This window comes from Barbus barbus (genome assembly GCF_936440315.1).
Source record: "Barbus barbus genome assembly, chromosome: 29".
Classification (NCBI taxonomy): domain Eukaryota; kingdom Metazoa; phylum Chordata; class Actinopteri; order Cypriniformes; family Cyprinidae; genus Barbus; species Barbus barbus.
This window is the reverse complement of record NC_136757.1, coordinates 27,586,993-27,611,220: the sequence shown is the minus strand read 5'-3', so window position 1 is coordinate 27,611,220 and position 24,228 is coordinate 27,586,993. Positions and strand designations below refer to the sequence as shown.

Here is a 24,228-nt window from a genome sequence, read left to right as displayed (position 1 = left end):
ACGTCGAAATCGATGCACGCGGTAGTCATGGCAACGTTTGAGTCACTCACCGTGCGCGTCTCACCCCTGGATAAATGACCTTAATTTGAAGAAATACTCGTTTAAATGTTCGCAATTTGCCCAGTTATTCATATAAATGGGCTTCATATAAGCCGGAAAGAGCTGGATGACGACAGCTGCTGGATAATCGATTATGGAAATGAGGTATGTTGTATGGAAATGAAGCCAGACCCATATTAAACAGCTACATTTTAGAAAAAAGCGGCCTAATATAGCATATTTTTGCATTATAATGAACACATGTAGTTTTCAAGTTTAAAATGTGCCGTGGAGATGCTTATAGATTTAGCTTGGTCTCTTGCAAGGTCTAACTTATATTGCATATATAAACAAAAAACATGAGCCTAAATTCCATGTATTAATAATCTAATATTCATCCCAGTAGCACCATGTCCAGCAGTAATCTGCCACCCCTGCGAAACCTGCCCAGCTGGACCAGGGTTCGAGATCTGGACCGGGTGAGATACCCCAGACTTCTGTCCAGTGACTGTATGGTCAGATCTCCACCTGTGGACATCAAGAGCCCAAAAGCAGCTGCTCAGCCCAGGACAGATGCCCCCAGCACACGGACCGCATCTCTGGAGAAAGATATCCTGTTCCTCCAACAACAGCATAAAGACACGCTGGAGAAACTGCATGCAGAAATGGAAGATCTGAAGCGTGTTAATAAAGGTGTGCTGCATTGCAGTCCTTCTTGGGAAATGGTGCAGTTTGAACATTTTTCAAGACATTTTTTGTCATTTCATTTACATTTATTCATTTAGCTGACGCTTTTATCCAAAGCGACTTACAATTGCTATATATGTCAGAGGTCGCACGCCTCTGGAGCAACTAGGGGTTAAGTGTCTTGCTCAGGGACACATTGGTGTCTCACAGTGGATTCGAACCCGGGTCTCTCACACCAAAGGCATGTGTTTTATCCACTGCGCCATCACCACCCGCATTTCCACCCGCATTTCAGAAGGACCCCCCCACACACACACATTTGACCACTTAGGGTCTTTAACCTGTTAACCCGCATCGGCCCGCGGGCGGGCCGGAAGGGCGTGGTCGGGCGTGGTCGGACTTTTTATTACCTTTGTTTTAGAACAATATTCAATCAATTATCATTAACTATATATCATTTGAAAGCTAAAACACTCAAGATTAACGATGTGAGCTTGTTTTTGAAATCAATACACCAGAGAGGAAAGGGTTAACAGAAATGCTGAAAGACCGGCCATTTAAAATGAACAAAGCGAACCGCAGTACTCACGTTTGATCGCCAATAGCGCTGGTCAGCTCAGACTATTCCAAGACACACCAGCATACATTTCAAGAGAAGGGTCCACTCTTCAAAATGCATCCACTTTTTAATCCAAAACAACGAAAAAATAGGGGAAAACACGATAGATCCTCCTTTGTTTACATAAGCGATTCGAGTTATAGTTATCGATAGCGTCCATTTTCCAATAAATATCGATTATAATTCGTATTCCAGCTTTGAAACGCCATCTATTTCCAGCAGAATCGTCTCTTCCGAGTAAGAATAGCCCTCCCTCGTCTCTCTCCTTCAATCGCAGGAGCTGTTATAACCCGGGACAGTAAGCGCGTCCGTGAATGGGTCAGCGAGGTGTCAATCCGGACACATCACAATAGGGGTGTTTGAACCCAGCCAATGCCTCGCCAGCACAGTTTTGATGGATGGAAGTGTTAGCCAACCACAAGGACGTTTAAAGTGATTGACAGTTTGAATAGTTTACGTAAGATTGTTTAGAGAATAGCTCGGCGTATTGTCCGTGTGTTTTCGTGCGCTCTCGGGTTACGCATGAAGCGTACACATAATGGCGTCGCAGCGCTACACAGACTGGCTATCAGCGAACAGATGTTGTCCAAAGCTCACATCTGAATCTCTCCATCGTGGATCTTCGACTTGAGAAGTGTTTCTGTGGCGTTTGGTGGTGTTTTGGAGGACGTGGGGAGAAAAATGGCTAATTTAGTAACCGAATACGCGCTGAGATCGCTGGGAAGCGTGGATAGCATTAGCACGTAAGTGTCTCCACCCTCCTCTTGAATGTTTATGTGTCTTTATCATGTATTTGCAGCTTTTGTTTCATGTTAGCTGTTTTAGATTCTAAAAATGACAACGGAGAGGGATAATATGAGGGGATTACATGAGTTTTGTTCGTGTGGGTGGGTGGGTGTGTTTGTTTGTGGGTATGTCCCGGTTATTGTGTGTGTGTGCGTGCGCGCGTGTGTGTGTGTGTGTGCGCGTGTGTGTGTGTGTGTGTGTGTACAAAATGTAAACAGTGTTGCAAGTTTGATTTGTTTTGCTTACACACTTTCTCACTCTTTTTCTCTCACTCTTCCCTGTCTTTTCAGAGGTCTGGTGAATCCAGATGGTCAGAAAAAAAACCATTTTAGTGGCTGCTAGAGCGTCTTCCTCCACTGTAAATACTGTAAATAGTTTTTTTTTTTTTATTATTTAGTAATATTAGTAATAGTAATCTATTACTATATTAGTAAAATAGTAATATTCATAATATTCACCATATAAAATAAATAAAAAATACAAATGTTGTAAAAACAATGTATTTTGCATGTTTTGTGTTTTCACTAGTTCAAAAATGATCAAATCTGTTTTGGTTCACTGTTTTCATTATTGGAATTGTTCAGAATAAAGACTGTTTAGTTATGTTCAAATTCTGAAATAGTTTTGTGTTTTTTTGTGGTTTCATTGGTAGAGCAGTTCTGAATTGATATACATATGTAGTATGCAGTGTCTTATGGAGTCTCTAAATAGCATTTTTGAAAGGATTCCTAGACTTTTCTTGAAATAAAATATCCAAATGACTTTTCCAAAGCTTTTCTTGAAATGAAATACCATAAAGATGTACTTTCTGTAAGTCTTTACCTATAAAAAATTTATTATTTCATATTTTATTTCAGGAAATATTTAGGCGTTTTTTTTCAAAAATGCCATTTGTAGACTAACCAAATGACTAAATGAGTCAGCACTACAAATGCTGTTCAGAAATAGTTTTTTATTGTGTGTTTTGGTGAGCAGAGCAGTTCTGAATTGATATACATATATGTATTATGTAGTTTTGACTCATTTGGACATTTGTTTACAAAGTGTCTATTTGGGGTCTCCAAATGGCTTTTTTGAAAGGACGCCTAGATTTTTTTTAAATAAAAGCTTACAGAAACTACATTTTTGGGAGTATCATCCTCAAATTTGAATCAAAACATGGTCAGATGTTCAGCTTTATCTTTATGGTGTTTTCAGGCCTTTGGCATGAAAGTCTCATCCATTTTTCCCTTAGTGAGCTTCATTAAAACATATCGCGAGTCAATTTCATGTATATTTTACCTTGTTTTACTCTATTGCTATACTAATTTTGAGTTATTATGACTCTAGAGTAACAAAGGATCAAGTGTCTAGTTTCAAACAACACCAGATTTTTAAATATAGACCTTAGGGTTCAAGAGCTACAGACATTTTTATTTGGTTATATCGTTTTTTACAAAATGCTCAAAAATAGGGGCGCAGGGTAACAGGTTAAAACACTAGGATAGGGTGAAAACTGCCCTACCTCTGGAGGAATGCAACAGAGGGACACGTTACCCCAGTATTCTAGTAGTTAAAATGTTCTTACCCCAAAACAGTTGAAATACTAAGGCCAAACATAATACTGATGAAGACTAAAAAACTGACTTCTGTTTGAGGCATGTGGTCAGAAGGTTGCTGATGTCACTTCCTTGAACGTGATGTAAGAAAGAGCAAACCATTGTTTTTAAAGGGGAAATGTGTTGAATTGAGGAACAAAATATTTTAAATATAATATTGACATGATATTTTAATTTCAATATTAAATGCCAAATACGTGGGATGTATTTTAATATTGGTTATCTAAACTGTTAAAATATATCACACGTAGAAAGGAAGGAAGATGCAAATTGGCTGACATTCTACTTAAAAGCAAACATTGAAAAGTATTTTAAGGTACATTTGTTTGCATTACTTCCATAAACTAGTTTAACTGATCAAATATTGTCTTGTGGACACAAATAAAGCACTAAAAGATGGTTTTCATCTGAGAATGACCTGTTTTGATGCATGCTCGCATACTATTTTTTACACTTAAAAATGTACTTCTTTTACAGAATTACAGTATCAGCTGATTATGGAACATGAAAATTCTCCAAAAGGTAAGTTATGTTTTATCAAGCCTAATTTTTTGTAATTATATTCATAATATACTCATGCAATGATACACTTTAGAGAGACCCTTATAGACTATTAACCTGTGCTTATTGTTTCTTGTTTTGTTGTTCACTGCAGACTGATATCCAGTGTTATTTTAGAACTATTGAGATACTCTTTTAGTTGTTATTAATATTTTGAATTGGTTTTTATTTTTATATTTTGTTTTAATTTGACTTAGTTTTAATTGTGTTGTGTTTTTGTCATTTTTATATTAGTTCTTAATATGTAGATATCATTTTTATCCATTTTAGTATTATTGAGAATAGTTTTGTAGAAATGTTTTTATTTGGATATTTTAAAGTTTTTGTATTTTAGTTGTTTTTGCCATTTTTATTAGTTTTTAAATATGTAGACTTGTTTTTCATTTTAGTATTATTGATATACTTTAATCGTTTTTATTAATACTGTAAATTAGTTTGTATTTTCAGCTTTTGTTTTAATTTTAATTTGAGTAATTTTGTTGTGATTTTGTCATTTGTAAATATGTAGATATCATTTTTATTTATATTTAAAAAAAATATTTATAATTCTATTCATTTTTATTTTACTTTAGTTATTTTAATACATAAAGTATTGTAATTTCATAAAAAAGAAAATGAGAAATGTTGCCTTGGCAACTAGCTGAAATAATTTCTTTTTTTTTATATATATAATTTCAGATCATGTTTATTTTGTTTCAAGTAACATATTTTCTTTATGGTTTTAACTGAAGTTATAGTTGACTCTAATAACCCTGGTGTGATGCACACAGAGTCCATATGGTCCGGCAGTAACTCCTCAAAATCCAGCAGCGACGGTTCAACTGAGAAGAATTCCCAGTGTGGATTCATCAGGTGCCAAATCTCTATAACCCTTGAGTTAATGTCTCTGATTAACTGAACTCACTTAACCAAGTAAATCACACGTCCTCCTGCTGTGACCCACTCCAGCTCAGAGGAGGCGTCCGAGGCAGGAGGAGGAGGCGCAGTCACGTCTCTGCTGCCTCTCAGGATCACCTGCAGCCCATCCCATGAGCCCCGCACCCCGACACTGAAGGAGTGCGAGTTCATCATCCGGCAGCTGTATCACGCCAACACCGCGCAGTATCAGGAGGTCAGCAGCGCTTCATCGTGTCTGTTGTGATTCATACATTCATACTTGACACTCATCATGTTCCATCACTCAGCTGCTGCGGATCAAGACGGTTCTTAGAGAAATCACCTCCAAAAACAGATCGGCTGCTGAAGTTTTCTCTCTCGCAAGAACCTCGCTCTGTGACAACAGCAGGTGCTCCATTATTCTGCCTCAATCTCATGGAAACGGTCAAGAATTATTCTGGTCATGCCAAAATCTAAAGAAAGGAATGAGAAACTATATTTTGCATCTCATTAAATCTATTTAAAATCTCATTAAAAATAAATCTCAAATATTTGTATTTATTTATTTTAAATGAATATAAAATGTATTTAATTTATATATGTGTATTTGTGACATTTTTTAATATAATTGTATAATATATTTTGTAGTAATTAAAAGTATTTGAAGTATTTATGGTAATTGTAAGTATACAAAATGTAGACTATGATTTTAATAATTTTATAAACAGGATTGTCATTAAAATAAATGTAATATCAAAAAATACATAATTTAATTTGTTGTTTTTCTTTTGGGTGAAATGTGACTAATTTGTTATATATTTGACAATTATAATTATATTATTATAATTTTTAGCATTTACAAAATAAATAATATTTTGCATGAAATTTCAGACAAAATATTATCTATATTTTATTATAATTTTGTTATTTAAATTGTAAAGCACAAATGAATGGTATCCATGCATTACATACTATAATAATAATAATAATTACTGTTATTATAACATCATCACTGGAACAGAATGCAAAAAAAATCTTAATGCTCACAAAACAGACTTTGCTTATACAATACAGTTTTTTTTGCATGACACCTTATTTCTCTATTATTTAATTATATCATAAAATAAATTCTGTTTGAGTATTCAGACACCATCTCTAAAATCATTGTCACTTTATTTTCACATTTAAACATATGATTCTTTTTTAGGGGTGAAGTTTTCGAGCATTTTCCACAACTACCTCTCAAACCACTGCCAAAGAAACAGTAGGCTTGCTTTTCTATTATCATCATCATCACAGAATACCACAGACGATCCATAATTCTGAAACAGTTTTTGGTCATTTCCCCCAGGATGCCGAGTCACGCCGGTAAAGGAGAAAATGTGCTTCTCCCAGCCATCAAACGCGATCTCAGCAGCACCATGTCAGAGCGGCAGAGGAGAGCGCAGGACGTGCACAGACTGCGTCTCAGGAGAGCGGTGAACTCTTAACCCTCCTCGGCAGTGAAGGTTACGCTGTCCCACTTCTGTCACTGTGCCATCACGTCTGCTGATTAGAAGGTCTTACGCTTCAGTCTTTTTTGAGTCATTCTACTCGATGAAAAGGCTTAAACATCTCAGTCAGTCTCTCTATAAACTGAAGGAAGGTCAAAAATATGTATTTTTTCTTCACCAGAGAGAGACGTGAGGAATGAGTGAACGGCTGTTGATCACGATTGAATCCCTAATGAACTAAATAAGAATTTTTCCAGAGAAGCAGCCAAATGTCAAAGATGAGACGAGAGCTAAGCTGCACGTCCTTCTTAAACTCTGACAGACACAACATATACAGGATAACTTTCAATCAAATTTCTTACAATGCCTTGATTTGATGACACACACAGATGTGAATTTCCCTGAAGGTGTTCGTTTGACTTGAGTTTGACAAAGCAGTTTAAATTCTTATTATTGTTAATACTGTAATTCTCTTTAAATAAATGCACCAGCACCACCATTTATGTTTTTGAATAGTTTTTTGTGTTCTTGAGGAATCTGAAAGTGTTTTGCACCAAAGGCCTATTTCTGAACTGTCTTTATTTCTTCAGTATGTGTCACCTGTAGTGCACTAGTGTAATCTGGCCGTTGAAAAGGTTTTATAGTGTCCTGTAGGATCTTTAACTGATGACTACAACCCATTGGATCAGTGCCCGGGCCTCCAGCAGACACCACATAGTATTACTGTGTTTAAGAGCCTTATTAAGTAATGGGTTTTAAAGATCTCATTCAATGCAATTCAATCAGATGCTTTAGATGCCTCAAACAGCAAACGTTCAACACGTTTCTCTAAATCAGTTTACCCAATAAAACATTTTAGTTACACAAAAAGTTGTAATTGTTTGCTAAATCCATCAATACATGATAATGTCAATCATTTTTTCTTTTACAGTAATTTCTTTTGCATATGGAAGTTTATAGGCAATACAACAAAGGGTTATTATAGTTAACAAAAATAAAAATAAAATAAACGTTAACTGAAATAAAATAAAAATAAGTTTTATTAAAACTACTAGCAAAAAAAGCTACATTTCTTATTTGAATCTAGTTGATGTACTAAAATAACTACAACTGAAAAAATGATTAAAAACAACACAGAAAAAAAACTGAAAAAAAAGACAAAAACAACTAAATTACTAAAATTTTACCTAATATACAAAAGAAAAACTGATTAAAAACTGATCAAAATATTACTATACTAAAATAAACACCAGATTACCAGAGTATGTATATTATTATTTATGTATATTACAAATAAATTTATATTTTATTTTATTTGTTATTTATCATAATTATTCAAGAGTTTAGGCAACTACACAATTTATCAAAATTAAATCAAACAATTAAACACCTGTGGAGTTGCGAGCTGGCGACGGGCCAGACAGACAGACAGACAGACAGAGAGACAGACAGACAGACAGACAGAGAGACAGACAGACAGACAGACAGACAGAGAGACAGACAGACAGACAGACAGACAGGCAGAGAGACAGACAGACAGACAGAGAGACAGACAGACAGACAGACAGACAGAGAGACAGACAGACAAGACAGACAGACAGAGAGACAGACAGACAGACAGGCAGACAGAGAGACAGACAGACAGACAGACAGACAGACAGAGAGACAGATAGACAGACAGACAGAGAGACAGACAGACAGACAGAGAGACAGACAGACAGAGAGACAGACAGACAGACAGACAGACAGACAGACAGAGAGACAGACAGACAGAGAGACAGACAGACAGACAGACAGAGAGACAGGCAGACAGGCAGACAGACAGACAGACAGAGAGACAGACAGACAGAGAGACAGACAGACAGACAGACAGACAGAGAGACAGAGAGACAGACAGACAGACAGACAGACAGAGAGACAGAGAGACAGACAGACAGACAGAGAGACAGACAGACAGACAGACAGAGAGACAGGCAGACAGGCAGACAGACAGACAGACAGAGAGACAGACAGACAGACAGACAGAGAGACAGAGAGACAGACAGACAGACAGACAGACAGACAGACAGAGAGACAGACAGACAGACAGACAGACAGACAGATAGACAGGCAGACAGACAGACAGACAGACAGACAGACAGACTGTTTAAGGAGGTAAATGCAGGTAAATGGCCGAAGCCCCAGCAAAGTATCAACGGCCGGGTTTTGACCAAATGACTTAAGGTAATAAGATAATTAAGGAAGGTATTATTAGATAAGCAATGAAGAAAGGAAAAGGGCTGTTCAGATAAAGTATCTTATCTTCTCAGAAACCTAGATTACAGAGTGACGTCTCACATAAAACATTAGTATAAAACCCAGGGCTTCCTCTGCTGCAGGATCGGACACGCTCAGTTCAGTCTGCACACTCTCTAGCGGTTGATCTCTGTGTTGTAAACTCAGCAGTGTGATCATGTTGGCATCACGAGCACACCTCGCCAAGCAGGCCGCAGCCATGGTGATGCGCCAACCCGCCTGCCTGATGCATCATGGGGGAGACTGGGGCAACTGGGGCAACACCAACATCGCTGTGGTAAGAACATCAGATGCTACACACACACACAAACTGGCAGGTTAAAAATGATGAAAGTATGGAAGATGGAAGCATTCAGTCTTGAATTTCTTGTTCGCTATAAGATATAGTCTCTGTCTGGTTCTGAATTTGTAACCGGATCTGCTTTCGAAGGTTTTCTCAGGCTGCGGTTGGTGGGATGGAACTGACATCCATGAGGCTGCGTAGTAAGTATACATCAGGGTGCGCTTCAAAATATCATTCCCTATATCATTTATCAGTAAAAACATAGAAGGATCCTTAAAACAAGCTCCATTTATGGGAACACTTTACAATAAGGTCTCATTTGTTAACAAACTAATAATGACCAATAGATTTCAACAGCATTTTTTAACCTTTGTTATATGTTGAAAATGTTCATATTAGTCCAGTGCATTAACTACTGAAAAAAAAATGTAGTAGTAATGTTGAGATTATTAAAGGCAATACAAGTATTATTCATTCTTAGTTCATGTTAACTAATGTTTACAAATAAATCCTTATTGTAAAGTGTTACCGCATTTACTTTAGAAGCCAATTGTGACCCTGGACCACAAAACCAGTCATAAAGGTTTTTCAGAAAAGCTGAATAAATAAGCTTTCCATTGATGTATGGTTTGTTATGATAGGATAATATTTGGCCGACATACAACTATTTGAAAATCTGGAATCTGAGGATGCAAAAATATTTAAATATTGAGAAAATCACCTTTAAAATTGTCCAAATGAAGTTCTTAGCAATGCATATTATTAATCCAAAATTAAGTTTTGATATATTTACAGTAGGAAATTTACAAAAAGAAAAATCAATAATTTTGACCCATACAATGTATTTTTGGCTATTGCTGCAAATATACCCCAGCGATTTAACACTGCTTTTGTGGTCCAGGGTCACATTTGTGTCAGATAAAACGAGATTACGAGATGTTACCCTATATGCAAATAGATTTTTGTAGTTTTGATCTTAAAAATCAGTGTATTTTGTTACATTTCTGACTAAATCTAGAAAATTAAATTTGCAAATGAGGTCAAATTAGATCTGAGATATTTTTCCTTATTCATTGTAAAAGTAGTAATTATAATAATTGTAAAAAATACTTAAAAAAATCTCTTATATTTTTTATAAGATATGGATCTGTTTGGATTATGTAAATGATAATGTACAATCACTTGGTCGTTATCACAAAATAAACTGACAGGTTCATCAAGGGTTTATTTAGAGATAATGACTGGATGACTGCATGTGATCCTTATTACAAGACTACATACCAAATACATAAATAAATATTGATTTGAACTGAAATGTTAATATCTAGGTTACCTGGTTTAGTTCAGCAACTGAGCTTAAAAATATTTTGACAGCTAATTGATCAATCAGAATCAAGTATCCTATCAAATAAAATGAATAAATAATGCTGTGTCTCTTTGAAGCACCATGTACCACTTGAGCCGTAATGGAGCCCGTTTTCAGATCTTTGCCCCAAACCAGCAGCAAATGCACGTCATGGACCACATGAAGATGCAGCCATCATCAAGTGACAACAGGTAGACATCATTAAAATTAAATATAACATTACTGTCAAGTTGTGACTTGTTTCTTGTGCAATTCCCCACTTGAAAAGGACAGTCCCTCCACGTGAAGATCTTAACTGGATTTCACTCAATAAACAGCCATGGGACCAGTTGTTTGTCTTTTATTTACCATTCTTTGATGGGCAGTAAACAGGTGAAAAACCTCAAAAGAGAGATGACAAATACAAGATCATTATTTGAGTTGACAGCCAAATCAAATAAACAAAATTATTCACATTCACCTCAGATAAACACATTACTGCTATTACAAGGTTTCCATTTTTTATTCTAATCAGTAGTTTTACCTTCCATTGGTTTAATATTTAGGTTAATTAATAGGTCTCATTATATTTTTAGCCAAACTGCGTTTCCATACTTTTTAGCCAAGTTACTAGATCTTACAATTTTAACTGAGTTAAGAACTTGGTTTATTAAGATTTCTAAATTACTTTTAACCATCTCAAACACATTCTTTGTCAATAAAATAAATTTGGCTTATCTTACTTTCCCTTTATACCCTACAAACAACATTTGAAGTTACAAACACCACTGCAAAAGTCCTCCCAAAGTCAAAAAGATTTCAGAGTCTGTGTTTTCCAGAGTATCATTAGCACTGCACTGCTTAATTCAGTCTAGCCAAACATGGCCAATATGGCGCTTACCGGCTGTCCTTCACTGTTTTGTGGAGGGCTTGGTTTTGCACAGTCACCTTGATGACAAAGATGAAGTTTCCTTGGTCTAGTGGTGCTATAAATGCTCCTTTCACTGTGGTCTAAAACAACAGAGCCAGGTACTGGCACGCTCAGATTGCCTCAGATTTGTTCCACCTGGTTCTCCACTAATTGAAGGAGGAGGAGTTTCACCACTGAGGAGCTCCCAGGCGGTTTGTCAGCACACCTCCCACTCGATCTTCCCACGGGAACCGATGGAAAGATCGCAAATCAGCACCTTCTTACTGCCGGTCAGCTCCGAGTTTGATCCTCAACTGGTAGCAACACAACCAGGCGTCGAACATCTCTGTGCAGAACCGTGGTTTGGGTAGCGTCTTTCAGGACTTTGGCCGATGGCCGGTTTAGTGCGGGTTTTGTAACAGGAAGGCAGGAGCTTTGGACCACTTCGACATTCACGTCTCGAACAATGCCCTTAGCATCTGGATTGACGCTCACCACCCGTCCTAGCTTAAATTGGCCCCTCACTGCATTTTGGTCGCACAACCAGACAATATCTCCGACAGCAACGTTGCGATGCAAAGTGTGCCATTTACTTCTTAGAAATAAGTTTGGGCCGGCAAGCTGGCTCCAAGACCTCCAGAACTTGTTGACCTGGTTCTGCATCTCTCTGAGTCTCTTGTAAGGGTAGTTCGCAAAGTCAAATGTTCTGATCTCACCGCTTGGAGAGGCTCGGCCCAGGAGAAGTGTGTTGGGTGACACATACTGCACGCATTCATCATGGCTCTGCACCCTGGCATCTATTGGGCATTCGTTGGCAAGATTTGCAGCAAGTTGTAGTGTTGTCTGAAACTCGCTGTAGCTGAGGCCAGTGTTGTTGCCCAGGCTCTGCAGTGCCTTCTTGAGAATGCGGACAGCGGCTTCAGCAGCCCCATTGCGGTGAGGTGAGTCAGCAGGGTGAATTGTCCACTCCCATTTGGTACCTTTTTGAGCCGACATCTCTTCTATTGAAGTTCTATTTTGAGAATCCAGGAACTGGTACAGCTCTCTTAGGACAGGTTTGGCGCCGATAAAGTTTGTCCCCGGGTCGGACCAGATCTTTCTTGGATGCCCCCTAATTGCAGTAAAACGTTGGTAAGCCATCAAGAAACTCTCTGTCGACATTGTGTTGACCAGGTCTGCATGAATTGCTCTGCTGGCCATACAGCTGAAGACGATACCCCACACTTTCATTGAGACCCGTTTCTTGATGTCATCTTTGACAAGGTACGGTCCGAAGAGGTCGACTGTAGTGAACTCGAACGGAGCTGCAGGTGTGGTTCTTTCAGGAGGTAGGTCAGCCATTACCTGTTTGCACCTTCTTGCTCTTGACTTTTTGCAGAAAAAGCAGTTCTCCACTACTTTTTGGGCAATTTTCCTCCCTTGGATGACCCAGGCTTTCCTCCTCATTTTCAGCAGGGTTGCAGCCACACCTTCATGACCCTCATCGTGCGCCTCCCGTGCCAATAAAGTAGAGACCCATGCATTGAAAGGCAGAAGGGGAACTGCAGCGCCATCCTCCCTAAAGCCATGGATTCTCCCACCACAAACTAGTAACCCAGATTCTGGCTCTCTGTACACAACCAAGCGGTCCGTAGTGGTAGCTGGGAACGTCACCCCTTCTTGAGCAGCAAGATAGATGTCTCTTATTGCCTCTTGACGTTCTGTGGCGGTAATAACTCCTTTTGTGGGAATCGCCTCCCACTTTGGGGTCTCGATGGACTTAGTTGCAGATGTAAACTTTTTGGCGGCTCTCCAGATGAAAGCAACAGTCTTGATTAGACACTTTAGGCTACTAAAGCGCCTCTCATCCACCAAGTTTAGGACCGCTGCACCAGCAGGAAGTCGTCCCACAAGACTTGGAAGAATTCTTTTCGCTTGGGCTCTGGTGAGTGCTGCCACGAATGACTTCTTCTGCATATTGTTAATGCTTTCTTGAGCTGTCACAGACACATCTTTTGACGACATAATTGGCCACTCACTTTCTGGAAGATGTAGAAACTCTGGCCCTTGCTGCCACTCTGAATGGGCGTCAAGTTCCTTTGGCCCAGCTCCTCGAGTGATAATGTCGGCTATGTTGAGTGGTCCAGGGATCCACCACCAGTCCTGTAGCCGTGTACTCTCTTGGATCTCTCCAATTCTATTAGCGAAGAAAGTCTGAAATCCATAGCTTTCACGCTGGATAGCTCCAAGAACAGTCTGACTGTCTAACAAATGGTACCACCTTTTTATCTGGATCTGGGTATGCTGTTCAAAGTACTTTTTCAGGCGGCTTGCAAAGACTGCACCGCAAAGTTCTGCTTTGACTGCATCCCCCTTCTGGTCTAGAGGTGTCAGCTTTGCTTTTGACTCCACTAGTCGAATTGTTAATTGTTTGTTGCAGTTCCACCGCAGGTAGAGGACAGCACCATAGGAGCTTTCACTGCCATCTGAAAAAGTGACAGCGACTGGTTCAGTTGTTGCCTTTGGTGGAGTAAGGGCTCTTGGGAACCTTACTTTGCTTAGCTGGACGTACTCCTCAAAAATTCCAATTGCATCTTTGCGGAGCTCATCCGACAGAGGAAGGTCCCATGTGTCCTTGACCATGCTGCACTTTGGTTTTGCCTCTTGGAATGCCTTTCGGACCAAGATAGCCCCTTTTTGCTTTGATGGCGTTGTCAGGCCAACTGGGTCGTATAAACCAGCAACTTGACTCAGCAGTTCACGTCTTGTCAGCGGGTCTGGTGTCTGTGCTCGTACTTCTTCTAGCAGCAAGTCTTGCCCAAGCCTCATCTTTTTCTTCCGCCTGGAGAAGTTGACCCTCACCATGACATGCAACATGTCTTCATCCACAATGTAGCCGAGACCGAGCGCCTTGTTGTCTTCCTCCTTAAGCTGGTTCGGCAGGACAACAATATTTCGTGATGCCTTTTCTCTTTCTCCTCTACCTTGGCCTGAGAAGACCCAAGGCTTCAGTGCAAACCCTCCTGCTTTTAAAATCAGCTCCACATTCTTTGTGATGACTTCGAGTCTTTCACGACAGTTGTGGGATGTCAAGATGTCATCGACGTAGCTGTGCTCATGTAATACTTGGCATTCATCTGTGAGGTGGCTGAATTGAGGCAGGTTGGCCGTTTCCCTCATGGCAAGTTGTGCTATGCAACCTGCTGGCTTGTCCCCGATATTCACTCTGGTTATGGCGTATTGTTCTAGTTCATCGCCCTCTGAATCACGCCACAAGAACCGGTGTAGATGGACTTCCCTCTCCTCGAGCCACACAGAATTATACATTTTTCTAATGTCTCCTAGAGCGGCGAAGGAGCCTTGGCGGAACTTGAGGAGGACAGCTCGAATCGAGTTGAGAACGTCAGGGCCTTTCATCAGAAGATCATTGAGACTTTGGCCTCTGTACTTCTGACTGCTGTTCCAGACAAGTCTTACCGGAGTTGTAACAGAGTGGGGGTTGGGTGCGATAAGATGACTTACATACCAGACAGGTCCATTCCAGTTGGTCAGATCCTTTTTGGTCAGCTTTTTTGCAGCCCGGCGGTCAACCATTTCATGGACTTGAGCACCATAGGCTTTTCCCCACTGCGGTTCTTTTGCGAGCTGTCTCTCTGTTCTGAGGAAGGTTGCCTCCACTGCTTTTCTATTATTTGGCAATGTAGATGGGTCCATGAGCCATGGATATCTTGCATGCCAGTGTGGACTATCACTGTGGTCATCAGCACCAACATAAGTCAAGCCACCCTTTACAACTTCCAGCTCCCTTTCTTCAGCCAGAGTCATTTCTTTGCCACCAGGTTGACACCTGCCGCAGCGACATCCTCCACATTTTGGAGTGCAGGGGGCACCAATGCTATCCCATCTCCACCACTCAATAAAATCCAGAGTGGTAAGAGCAGAATAAGAAGACTTGATGGTAGGTTTGGCGCAAATATGTTCTTCATACATCAGTGCCGCTGTTCTCATGGATCTGGCGAAGTGCGCTCTGGACTGGTGTGCTGTAACTGTAGCCTCTTCAAACAGACCAGGGTGTGTCCCTGCAATTGTCTTTCCCAATGGCCCATCCCATAGTACAAGGTCCCCAACAGTGCGTATTTTTTGTGGGACCAGTCGCCCTTCCTTATGGCTTATCAAAAGCTGTATCTGTCTTGGTCTCACAAGCTCATTTTGGGGGACATCTGGAAAGAACTTTTGGAGTCTTTTGGCCGTCACCTGTTTGTGGATCCTTGCAATGCTGTCCAAACCATAGCAGAGGAGTTGGTGGGATCTGAAGTTGCCTTGCTCTGTGCGGACCCGGATCTTTAGGAGGTACCGTTTTGTGGTAACTTGAACTTTCATTCCTCCCACACCGTGGACAACAAGGGTTATGGCTTCACTTCTAAGGTTCAAATGATCAGCTGCATCATGAGTTATGTAGTTTGTATCCGATGCTAGGTCGATCAATGTCCCAACTTTTTGTCCTGCATTGGCCGTGACCTCTAAGAGCATCATGATGACTGGCCACTCCACTATTCCATTCTCTGCTAGAAGACTGGGTTGGTTGGACACAAGAGAGGTTCTGGCTATAGTGTTGCAAAAGGCATTGCGACACTTCTCTGCAAGTTCAGGTGAGAGGCTTTTAATGAACTCTTCTTGGGCTTGGGTGTAACGCTCTCTTGCATCACCTCCCACTCTGCTGTTGTTGTTATACCTCTGGACGACATTCCCTTTGGACGTATCAGCTCTCGGGCAAAGGTAATAGTGGTGTTCTGCAGCACGCTGTTCTATGCAGTCTGGCCTCCTGCACAGAAACTCTGATTTACAGTAGTCACCTCCATTGTGAATCTCCAGGCATTTCTTGCAGGCTCCCAGCTTCCTGACAGCATCTCTTTTCTCTGCTAGCTTAAGCGTGCGAAACTTTTGGCAGAAGTATAGCCTTTTCTTATGCTTGCCATCCCCGCAGACCACACATCCTTGAGCCTGGTTGCTTAATTGGGTAGAGGTTCTGGTTCGAGCTTGCCGAGGTTCAGATTTTGGTTTTGGTTCCTCCTCTCTCAGTTGGTCCAGCTTCTCATAGATGGCTTCTTGACCTTGAAGAAACTTGAGGAGGTAGTCAAATCGCTTATCTTCTTCAGCTTCATCTCCTTTGCAAGCTACATGAAGAAGCCATTCCTTCTTCAGGCCATCAGGAAGTTTACTCTCTATTGTTTTTGTTACAAGAGGGTTCTTTATAGCACCAGTCTTGCCAAGCTCGTTCAGATCGACCAGGGCTTTCCCTACAGATTGGATGAGCTCAACAATCCTCCTGGGCTGGTTACCTTTAACTGCTTGGAGTCCTTGGAGCTCTTCTACTATCTCAAGGGCTATAGTTGTCTTATTTCCAAAGCGGTTCTCCAAGACCCGGAAAACCTCCTCAGCAGTTGTGTAAGTTGTAAGGCGGAGGTCTCGTATTGTCTTCTCATCCACACTGTCGAGAAGTTGGAACTTTTTAACCTCTTTGGATCCAGTAGGTTCTCCCTGCATCTGAAGCGCTTCCCAATCTTTTTTCCACCGATGAAACTCTCGGCGGATGCCAGAAAACTTTGGGAGGGCAGCTGGCCTTAATTTAATTGCTGGTATGGCCACACAACTGGTTAAAGTAGTACTCAATCTGCTGGTTCCTTCCCTGACTTGTGCCCCTGTAAAGTCTGCTTGTCTTATTGTGAGTTTTGGCAAGATGGTTTCAAGGCCTTTGATACGACTCTGGAACTGTTGTTGCTCTGCTGGGGGGGCCCAGCACTTCCAATGTTTATGCACCTCCTTCGCAGCCTTCACAAGTTTCTCTAGTTGTCCGATCATGAAGAGATATGCATCTGGGTTTTTACTTGGGTCCACAGCTCCCACGTTTTCTGCTTGCGACTCTGCTGTTGTAATTGCTTGTATCAGTTCATATTCCCCGAAATTGGCCCACAATGTCTTTTGTATGAGGTCCTTTAGCTCTTGCAGTTTTCTCTCACACTCATTGGCTGTTTTGACCAAGTCAGACTTTTGCTGCTCGCTCAACTCCTCTGCATCAGAGTTTTCTTCAATACATTGCCCCTGTACATCATCATTGGCTTCAAGAACTTTGCCAGCTTCTGCAGTGAGCTTCTTAAAAATGTCTCTGAGCTCCTCTTCTGACATCATTGTATGCATTCGTAGCACATTATTGGCCAGACGGGAAAACTGACGCTTCGCTGATGTCCTTGCGGTCTTTAGCTGCTCCAACAGTAATGAATCAGCCATTTCAATCACAGTAGCAGGGCAGGAACAGTCTTTATTTGTCTCTATGGACACGTGTGGTCACTTTTCTGGTCCTTCTCCAGTCTTTAGTGGCGGTTTTTCACTGTCAAGTTGTGACTTGTTTCTTGTGCAATTCCCCACTTGAAAAGGACAGTCCCTCCACGTGAAGATCTTAACTGGATTTCACTCAATAAACAGCCATGGGACCAGTTGTTTGTCTTTTATTTACCATTCTTTGATGGGCAGTAAACAGGTGAAAAACCTCAAAAGAGAGATGACAAATACAAGATCATTATTTGAGTTGACAGCCAAATCAAATAAACAAAATTATTCACATTCACCTCAGATAAACACATTACTGCTATTACAAGGTTTCCATTTTTTATTCTAATCAGTAGTTTTACCTTCCATTGGTTTAATATTTAGGTTAATTAATAGGTCTCATTATATTTTTAGCCAAACTGCGTTTCCATACTTTTTAGCCAAGTTACTAGATCTTACAATTTTAACTGAGTTAAGAACTTGGTTTATTAAGATTTCTAAATTACTTTTAACCATCTCAAACACATTCTTTGTCAATAAAATAAATTTGGCTTATCTTACTTTCCCTTTATACCCTACAAACAACATTTGAAGTTACAAACACCACTGCAAAAGTCCTCCCAAAGTCAAAAAGATTTCAGAGTCTGTGTTTTCCAGAGTATCATTAGCACTGCACTGCTTAATTCAGTCTAGCCAAACATGGCCAATATGGCGCTTACCGGCTGTCCTTCACTGTTTTGTGGAGGGCTTGGTTTTGCACAGTCACCTTGATGACAAAGATGAAGTTTCCTTGGTCTAGTGGTGCTATAAATGCTCCTTTCACTGTGGTCTAAAACAACAGAGCCAGGTACTGGCACGCTCAGATTGCCTCAGATTTGTTCCACCTGGTTCTCCACTAATTGAAGGAGGAGGAGTTTCACCACTGAGGAGCTCCCAGGCGGTTTGTCAGCACAATTACATTTACTAACTACACAACCTATCGATTTTTGGATGTGCAGCATGGGATTTTTTGAAGTAGCAACTAGCATCACATTTTAGTGATAGTTCACATTAGTTTATTTTAAAGTACCATGATCATCATCCTCTTCAGGAACATGATGATGGAGTCTGCGCGATTCAGCCACGGCCAGGGCATGATGCAGATGAACGATCTGTCCAAACTAGATGTCAGCAGCTTTGACGCCGTCATCTTCCCTGGAGGCCACGGAATAGTCAAGAACCTGTGAGAGAGACAGCCTTTTAGCTGATGAATGCCAATGCAAATATAAAAGTTACTGAAAAGAAATCAATGCAAATACATTCTAAACGAAGTGCATTATCCTGACAGGCCAGATGCACATATAAACCATCAAGAGTCATTGTGGAGTCCGTCTGCACATGCTTAAACTTTGATGACACTCAGATTATGTGCAGATTGGCTTTTTCACTAGTAGTCACCCCAGATCTACCTCTATTCCTGGAGCGAAAATCCTCTTATCGTGTTTCACTATTAGCAAACAATTTGTTAAGGCTAAGTGGAAATAAAGGCGATGGATGAGACTAATCCACGTCTGATCCCAATCCGGTTTCACATAGCCCAATTAGGCTTCAGCACCTTTACGAACTCTAGATCTGAATTGAGAAGGTTCCTTCAAGGTTTCAAGAAGTGTGGGGTTGATTTGAGTAGATTTCTTATGTCATGTAAAAAAAATTATATATATATATGTGTTCTTTATCACCTTAATTATATGTTGTCTGCACTATGTTTGTACTTTCTGTACTGGTAGCTCATAACACCAAGACAAATTCCTTGTGTGTGCAAACACACTTGGCAATAAAGCTCTTTCTGATTCTGATTCTGATATATATGAAAAAAAGGTCAACACTGCATTTCTGCTGACTTTCACATTTCATGAGCAGGTCCACCTTCAGCAAAGACGGCAAAGACTGCAAGCTGAATAATGATGTGGAGAGAATTATGAAGGACTTCCACCGCGCTCGCAAGCCCATTGGGTATATGACTCTAAAATATTAAAACTGTGAATATAAAATCTGAATTTATTCCTCGTTTACACTACATAAAGATGAGTGAATGACAGCTATTTAAGATTCTGCACCGTTTTTAGGTCACTAATTAAATTAGTAACACGGATCACTAATTGTTGGTCAGATTTTCTTGCTTCACCTCTGTAAATATGATTCAGTTAAATTGTTTAAATCAACTGACCTCAGTCCTGCTCTCTTTGGCTCAGTCTGTCCAGCATGGCTCCTCTCCTGGCGTGCCGAGTGCTGCCCAATCTGGAAGTCACGATGGGTTACGAGCGTGATGAGAGCAGCCGCTGGGGCCGCTGGCCCAACACCAACATGGTACAGGCGGTCAAGAGCATGGGGGCCCGTCACAACACCCGTGAACCTTACATATCCTTTCACTTTCATTTTTAACATCTGCCAAACATATTATTTTTATTTTATTTATTTATTTAGTCATTTAGCAGACTTTTATCCAAAGCGACTTACAAATGAGGACATAAGAAGCAATCAAAACCAACAAAAGAGCAACAACGTGCAAGTGCTATTACAAGTCTTGGTTAGCCTAACGCAGTACAGATAATTATTATTATTATTGTTATTTTTTAATAAAAAGACATAGATAAAATACAATTAGAATAGATAGTGCTAGAGTTAGAGGGTCAAGTAAAGATGGAACAGATGAGTTTTTAGCCGTTTCTTGAAGATGGGTAAGGATTCGGCTGCTCGGATCGAGTTGGGCAGGTCATTCCACCAGATGGGAACAGTTAATGAAAAAGTCCTTGAAAGTGTTTTTCTGTGTTTTTGGGATGGTACAATAATTCGTTGTTCACTTGAAGAACGCAAGCTTCTAGAGGGCACATAAGTCTGAAGTAAAGAATTTAGGTAAAGGGGTGCAGAGCCAGTGGTGGTTCTGTAGGCAAACATTAATGCCTTGAATTTAATGCGAGCAGCTATTGGTAGCCAGTGCAAATTGATGAACAGAGGCGTGACGTGCGTTCTTTTCGGCTCATTAAAGATTAATCTTGCAGCGGCATTTTGGATTAATTGTAGAGGTTTAATAGAATTGGCTGGAAGACCTGCCAAGAGAGCATTGCAATAGTCAAGTCTGGACAGAACAAGAGCCTGAACAAGGAGTTGTGTTGCATGTTCCGAGAGAAAGGGCCTGATCTTCTTAATATTATATAATGCAAATCTGCAGGACCGGGCAGTTTTAACAATGTGGTCTGAGAAATTCAGCTTATCATCAATCACAACTCCAAGGTTTCTGGCTGTTTTTGAAGGAGTTATGGTAGATGAGCCTAACTGGAAGCTGAGATTGTGATGAAGCGATGGGTTAGCTGAAATTACAAGCAGTTCTGTCTTAGCTAGGTTGAGTTGAAGGTGATGGTCCATCATCCAGCAAGAAATGTCTGATAGACACGCTGAGATGCGAGCAGCTATCGTCGGATCATCAGGATGGAATGAGAGGTAGAGTTGAGTGTCATCAGCATAGCAGTGATATGAAAAGCCATGTTTCTGAATGACAGAACCTAGTGATGCCATGTAGACAGAAAAGAGAAGTGGTCCAAGAACTGAGCCCTGAGGCACCCCAGTAGCTAGATGTTGCGACTTGGATACCTCACCTCTCCAAGATACTTTGAAGGACCTATCAGAGAGGTAAGACTCAAACCACTGGAGTGCGGTTCCTGAGAAGCCCTTTCTCAATAGGGTTGACAAGAGGATCTGATGGTTGACTGTATCAAAAGCAGCAGACAAATCTAGCAAGATGAGTAATGAAGATTTGTCAGCCGCTCTTGCAAGTCTTAGGGCTTCAACAACAGAAAGCAAGGCAGTTTCGGTCGAATGTCCACTTCTGAAGCCAGATTGGTTACTGTCCAGGAGGTTGTTCTGTGTGAGAAAGACAGAGACTTGGTTGAACACAACTCGTTCAAGTGTTTTTGCAATGAAAGGAAGAAGGGAAACCGGTCTATAGTTCCCACATATAAGTATATATAAGTATAGTCAGTTTTATTATTCATTTTTTAAGTGTAAAACACCATAAAGTGTGCCTTTAAATTATGGAAGACGTCACCGCATCGCTAAGCATACGTGACCCTAACCAGTCATAATGGTCAGTTTTTTAAAATTGAGATCTATACATCATCTGAAAGCTGAATAAATAGGCTTTCCTTTGCTGTATGGTTTAGAATAGAATATTTGGCCGAGATAGAACAATTTGAAAATCTGGAAGCTGAGGGTGCAAAAATAATCAAAATCGCCTTTAAAGTTGTCCAAATGAAGTTCTTTGCAATGCATATTACTAATCAAAAATGACGTTTTGATATATTTACGGTAGGAAATTCACTAAATATCTTCATGGAACATTATCTTTACTTAATATCCTAATGATTTTTGGCATAAAAGAAAAATGTATAATTTTGACCCATACAATGTATTGTTGGCTATTGCTACAAATATACCTGCGCTACTCATGACTGCTTTTGTGCTCCAGGGTCACATGTGTCAACTAAACATCATGCCAATATGAAAACATGATTTTTCCCTTAACTGCCCATCTCACGAGGCCTATGTTGACGAGAAAAACAAGGTGATCAGCACTCCAACCTTCATGTGGGAGACTGACTTTCACTACCATTACATCTTCGATGGCATCGGGAACATGGTCAAACACGTCATGCGTATGACTGCCAAGTGATTCCCGTGAGATGCAAGCAAGACACCAGAAGGCTTTCACACTTAACTTTAGGTTGACCTGAATCCGCTATTATGTGGACATACCGAGAGTAAATAAAGAAAAGCATAACAGTGCAACTCCTGTGTTGTACTATGTATCATATAGCATAGACGTCCTCCCACTGTACCTGTAACCAAACCATATACTTGTTATTTTTGAAGTAGATGATAACCGAGTAAATAACTGAAAGGCTCATAGTAACATTTTAGTGGAACATTTTATTTGACAAATCATACAAAAATGAGCGACAACATTTATAAAAACAAATATAAGAACAGGTATAAAACTTTTTTTTTTTTACACAAAACCTTACACCCGGTTCTCACAAATGTAAAAAAAACAAACAAACAAAAAAACTTTAAATGCATTACAAAAATGTACAGCAGCATCTTAAATATAAGATAGATTCATGTTTTCTCAAAACATTCATGAACAGTTGTACAAAATTAAAAAAGACAAGTAAAAATATTTACAACACTAAGCACAGACTTGATAGCGAGCCAGAGATGGATGTCGAGATCCATGAGCATCTGTTTTTGTTTCAGCCATTTTAAATATCCATTTTAATGTCATTCAGCTGAGTTCTCTGTATTATAGTGAAACAGACATAGAAGAATTATAAAAGAGAACTGGCTGAAAATATCTTTCTCTTTGGGAATGTTATTACAGTAGTAAAGAGGCCAAATGGTGAGGAGAGTTTGATCGAGTATTAAGGAGGCTAAGCTTCTTAACTCAATATCGGCACTGAATTATTGCTTTAAATTATAACAGAATTTGGGACTTGACCACAATGAAAATGACAGAGTTTAAGATAAATTCAGTTTCAAGATATGGTGAAATATACACAAGAATGGAGCCCAAATACACACATAGTAAACAAATAGGCAACAGCAACATTATATTCATATACATGCACTCATAACTTTATACATTTCAGTTGCTTGAAATATATTTTCTTAGCTGCAGTATCTGATTGTCAAAGCAGACTTTATGCTATACTGTTGTTTTGGTTCGGCTGATTGGAGAATGTAAAAACCCTTTGGAAGTACAGTTATATTTCCAGCATGTATATTATCCACAATGGATATCAATTTCATTTACAAAATCTGTATCATAATGTTATGATACTTCTAATTAGTCTTTTCTTATTTTCTGTAAAACTGTACCCTAACCTTTTAGTCTAGACAGATAGAAGTGCAATCTGGGATTGATGACAACAGATAAATACAAAGTCAACAAAAGACAGAGATACAAAAGCTACATTCCATATACTGTACATTTTCAAGTTTAGAAAAACCAGTAGGAACTGAATGCACCTTTACAGCATCATGGCAGTGCTCTTTATTCAGCTTCAGGATGAATATACATCAAAACTGGTCGAGGATATTCAAGTCTGCATCCTTTGCTTTCTCAGGATTTGTTAGGCTTGTACTTAAAACCAAATTGTCTTCTTTCTTGGGATGCTCTGGAAATATAAACACAGGGATTGTGGTTAGTTACAACAAGAGATAAACCAAATAAAACCTTGGGTTTGCACTGAATTTAACACAGGAACAAGTAAGGCATTTTATAATGTCTGTTAACACAACAATTCCTGTTCTTGAGGCCATATGTGAATATGCCACTTGCAGAAACTTATATAGTGACATGAACATTTTGCCTACAAAGTGAAGTACTATGCAGGTAGCC

General features: G+C 39.8%; 3 protein-coding genes across 4 annotated transcripts in view; 2 read left to right on the top strand and 1 right to left on the bottom strand.

Annotated features, from left to right (window-relative positions):
• The first annotated feature begins 23 nt into the window (after positions 1-23).
• On the top strand, positions 24-7,524 carry LOC306849782 (coiled-coil domain-containing protein 74B-like). Of its 2 annotated transcripts, XR_013782368.1 has the most exons (9): positions 24-204; positions 443-732; positions 4,207-4,251; positions 5,061-5,142; positions 5,239-5,401; positions 5,475-5,575; positions 6,374-6,430; positions 6,518-6,725; positions 6,841-7,523. XR_013782368.1 is itself a non-coding variant. In XM_079385091.1 (8 exons), the coding sequence occupies exons 1-8, from the start codon at positions 194-196 to the stop codon at positions 6,654-6,656; spliced, it is 888 nt and encodes a 295-aa protein (XP_079241217.1). In that variant the 5' UTR covers positions 24-193; the 3' UTR covers positions 6,657-7,524. The 2 variants fall into 2 exon arrangements, 1 of the variants encoding a protein (XP_079241217.1); XM_079385091.1 differs by having other exon boundaries at positions 6,518-7,524.
• A 1,506-nt stretch (positions 7,525-9,030) lies between these two features.
• On the top strand, positions 9,031-22,737 carry LOC306849395 (ES1 protein, mitochondrial). Its single transcript, XM_079384371.1, has 7 exons — positions 9,031-9,231; positions 9,385-9,437; positions 10,681-10,794; positions 18,886-19,017; positions 19,695-19,787; positions 20,027-20,192; positions 22,366-22,737. Exons 1-7 carry the CDS (start codon positions 9,112-9,114, stop codon positions 22,498-22,500), a joined length of 813 nt encoding a protein of 270 aa, XP_079240497.1. The 5' UTR covers positions 9,031-9,111; the 3' UTR covers positions 22,501-22,737.
• LOC306849394 (uncharacterized protein) overlaps positions 22,738-24,228 on the bottom strand; it is a 45,891-nt gene continuing 44,400 nt past the window's right edge. Inside the window, exon 22 of the mRNA XM_079384370.1 lies at positions 22,738-24,004. The gene's annotated coding sequence lies outside the window, so the exon portion shown is untranslated. The remainder of the gene's footprint in view (positions 24,005-24,228) is intronic.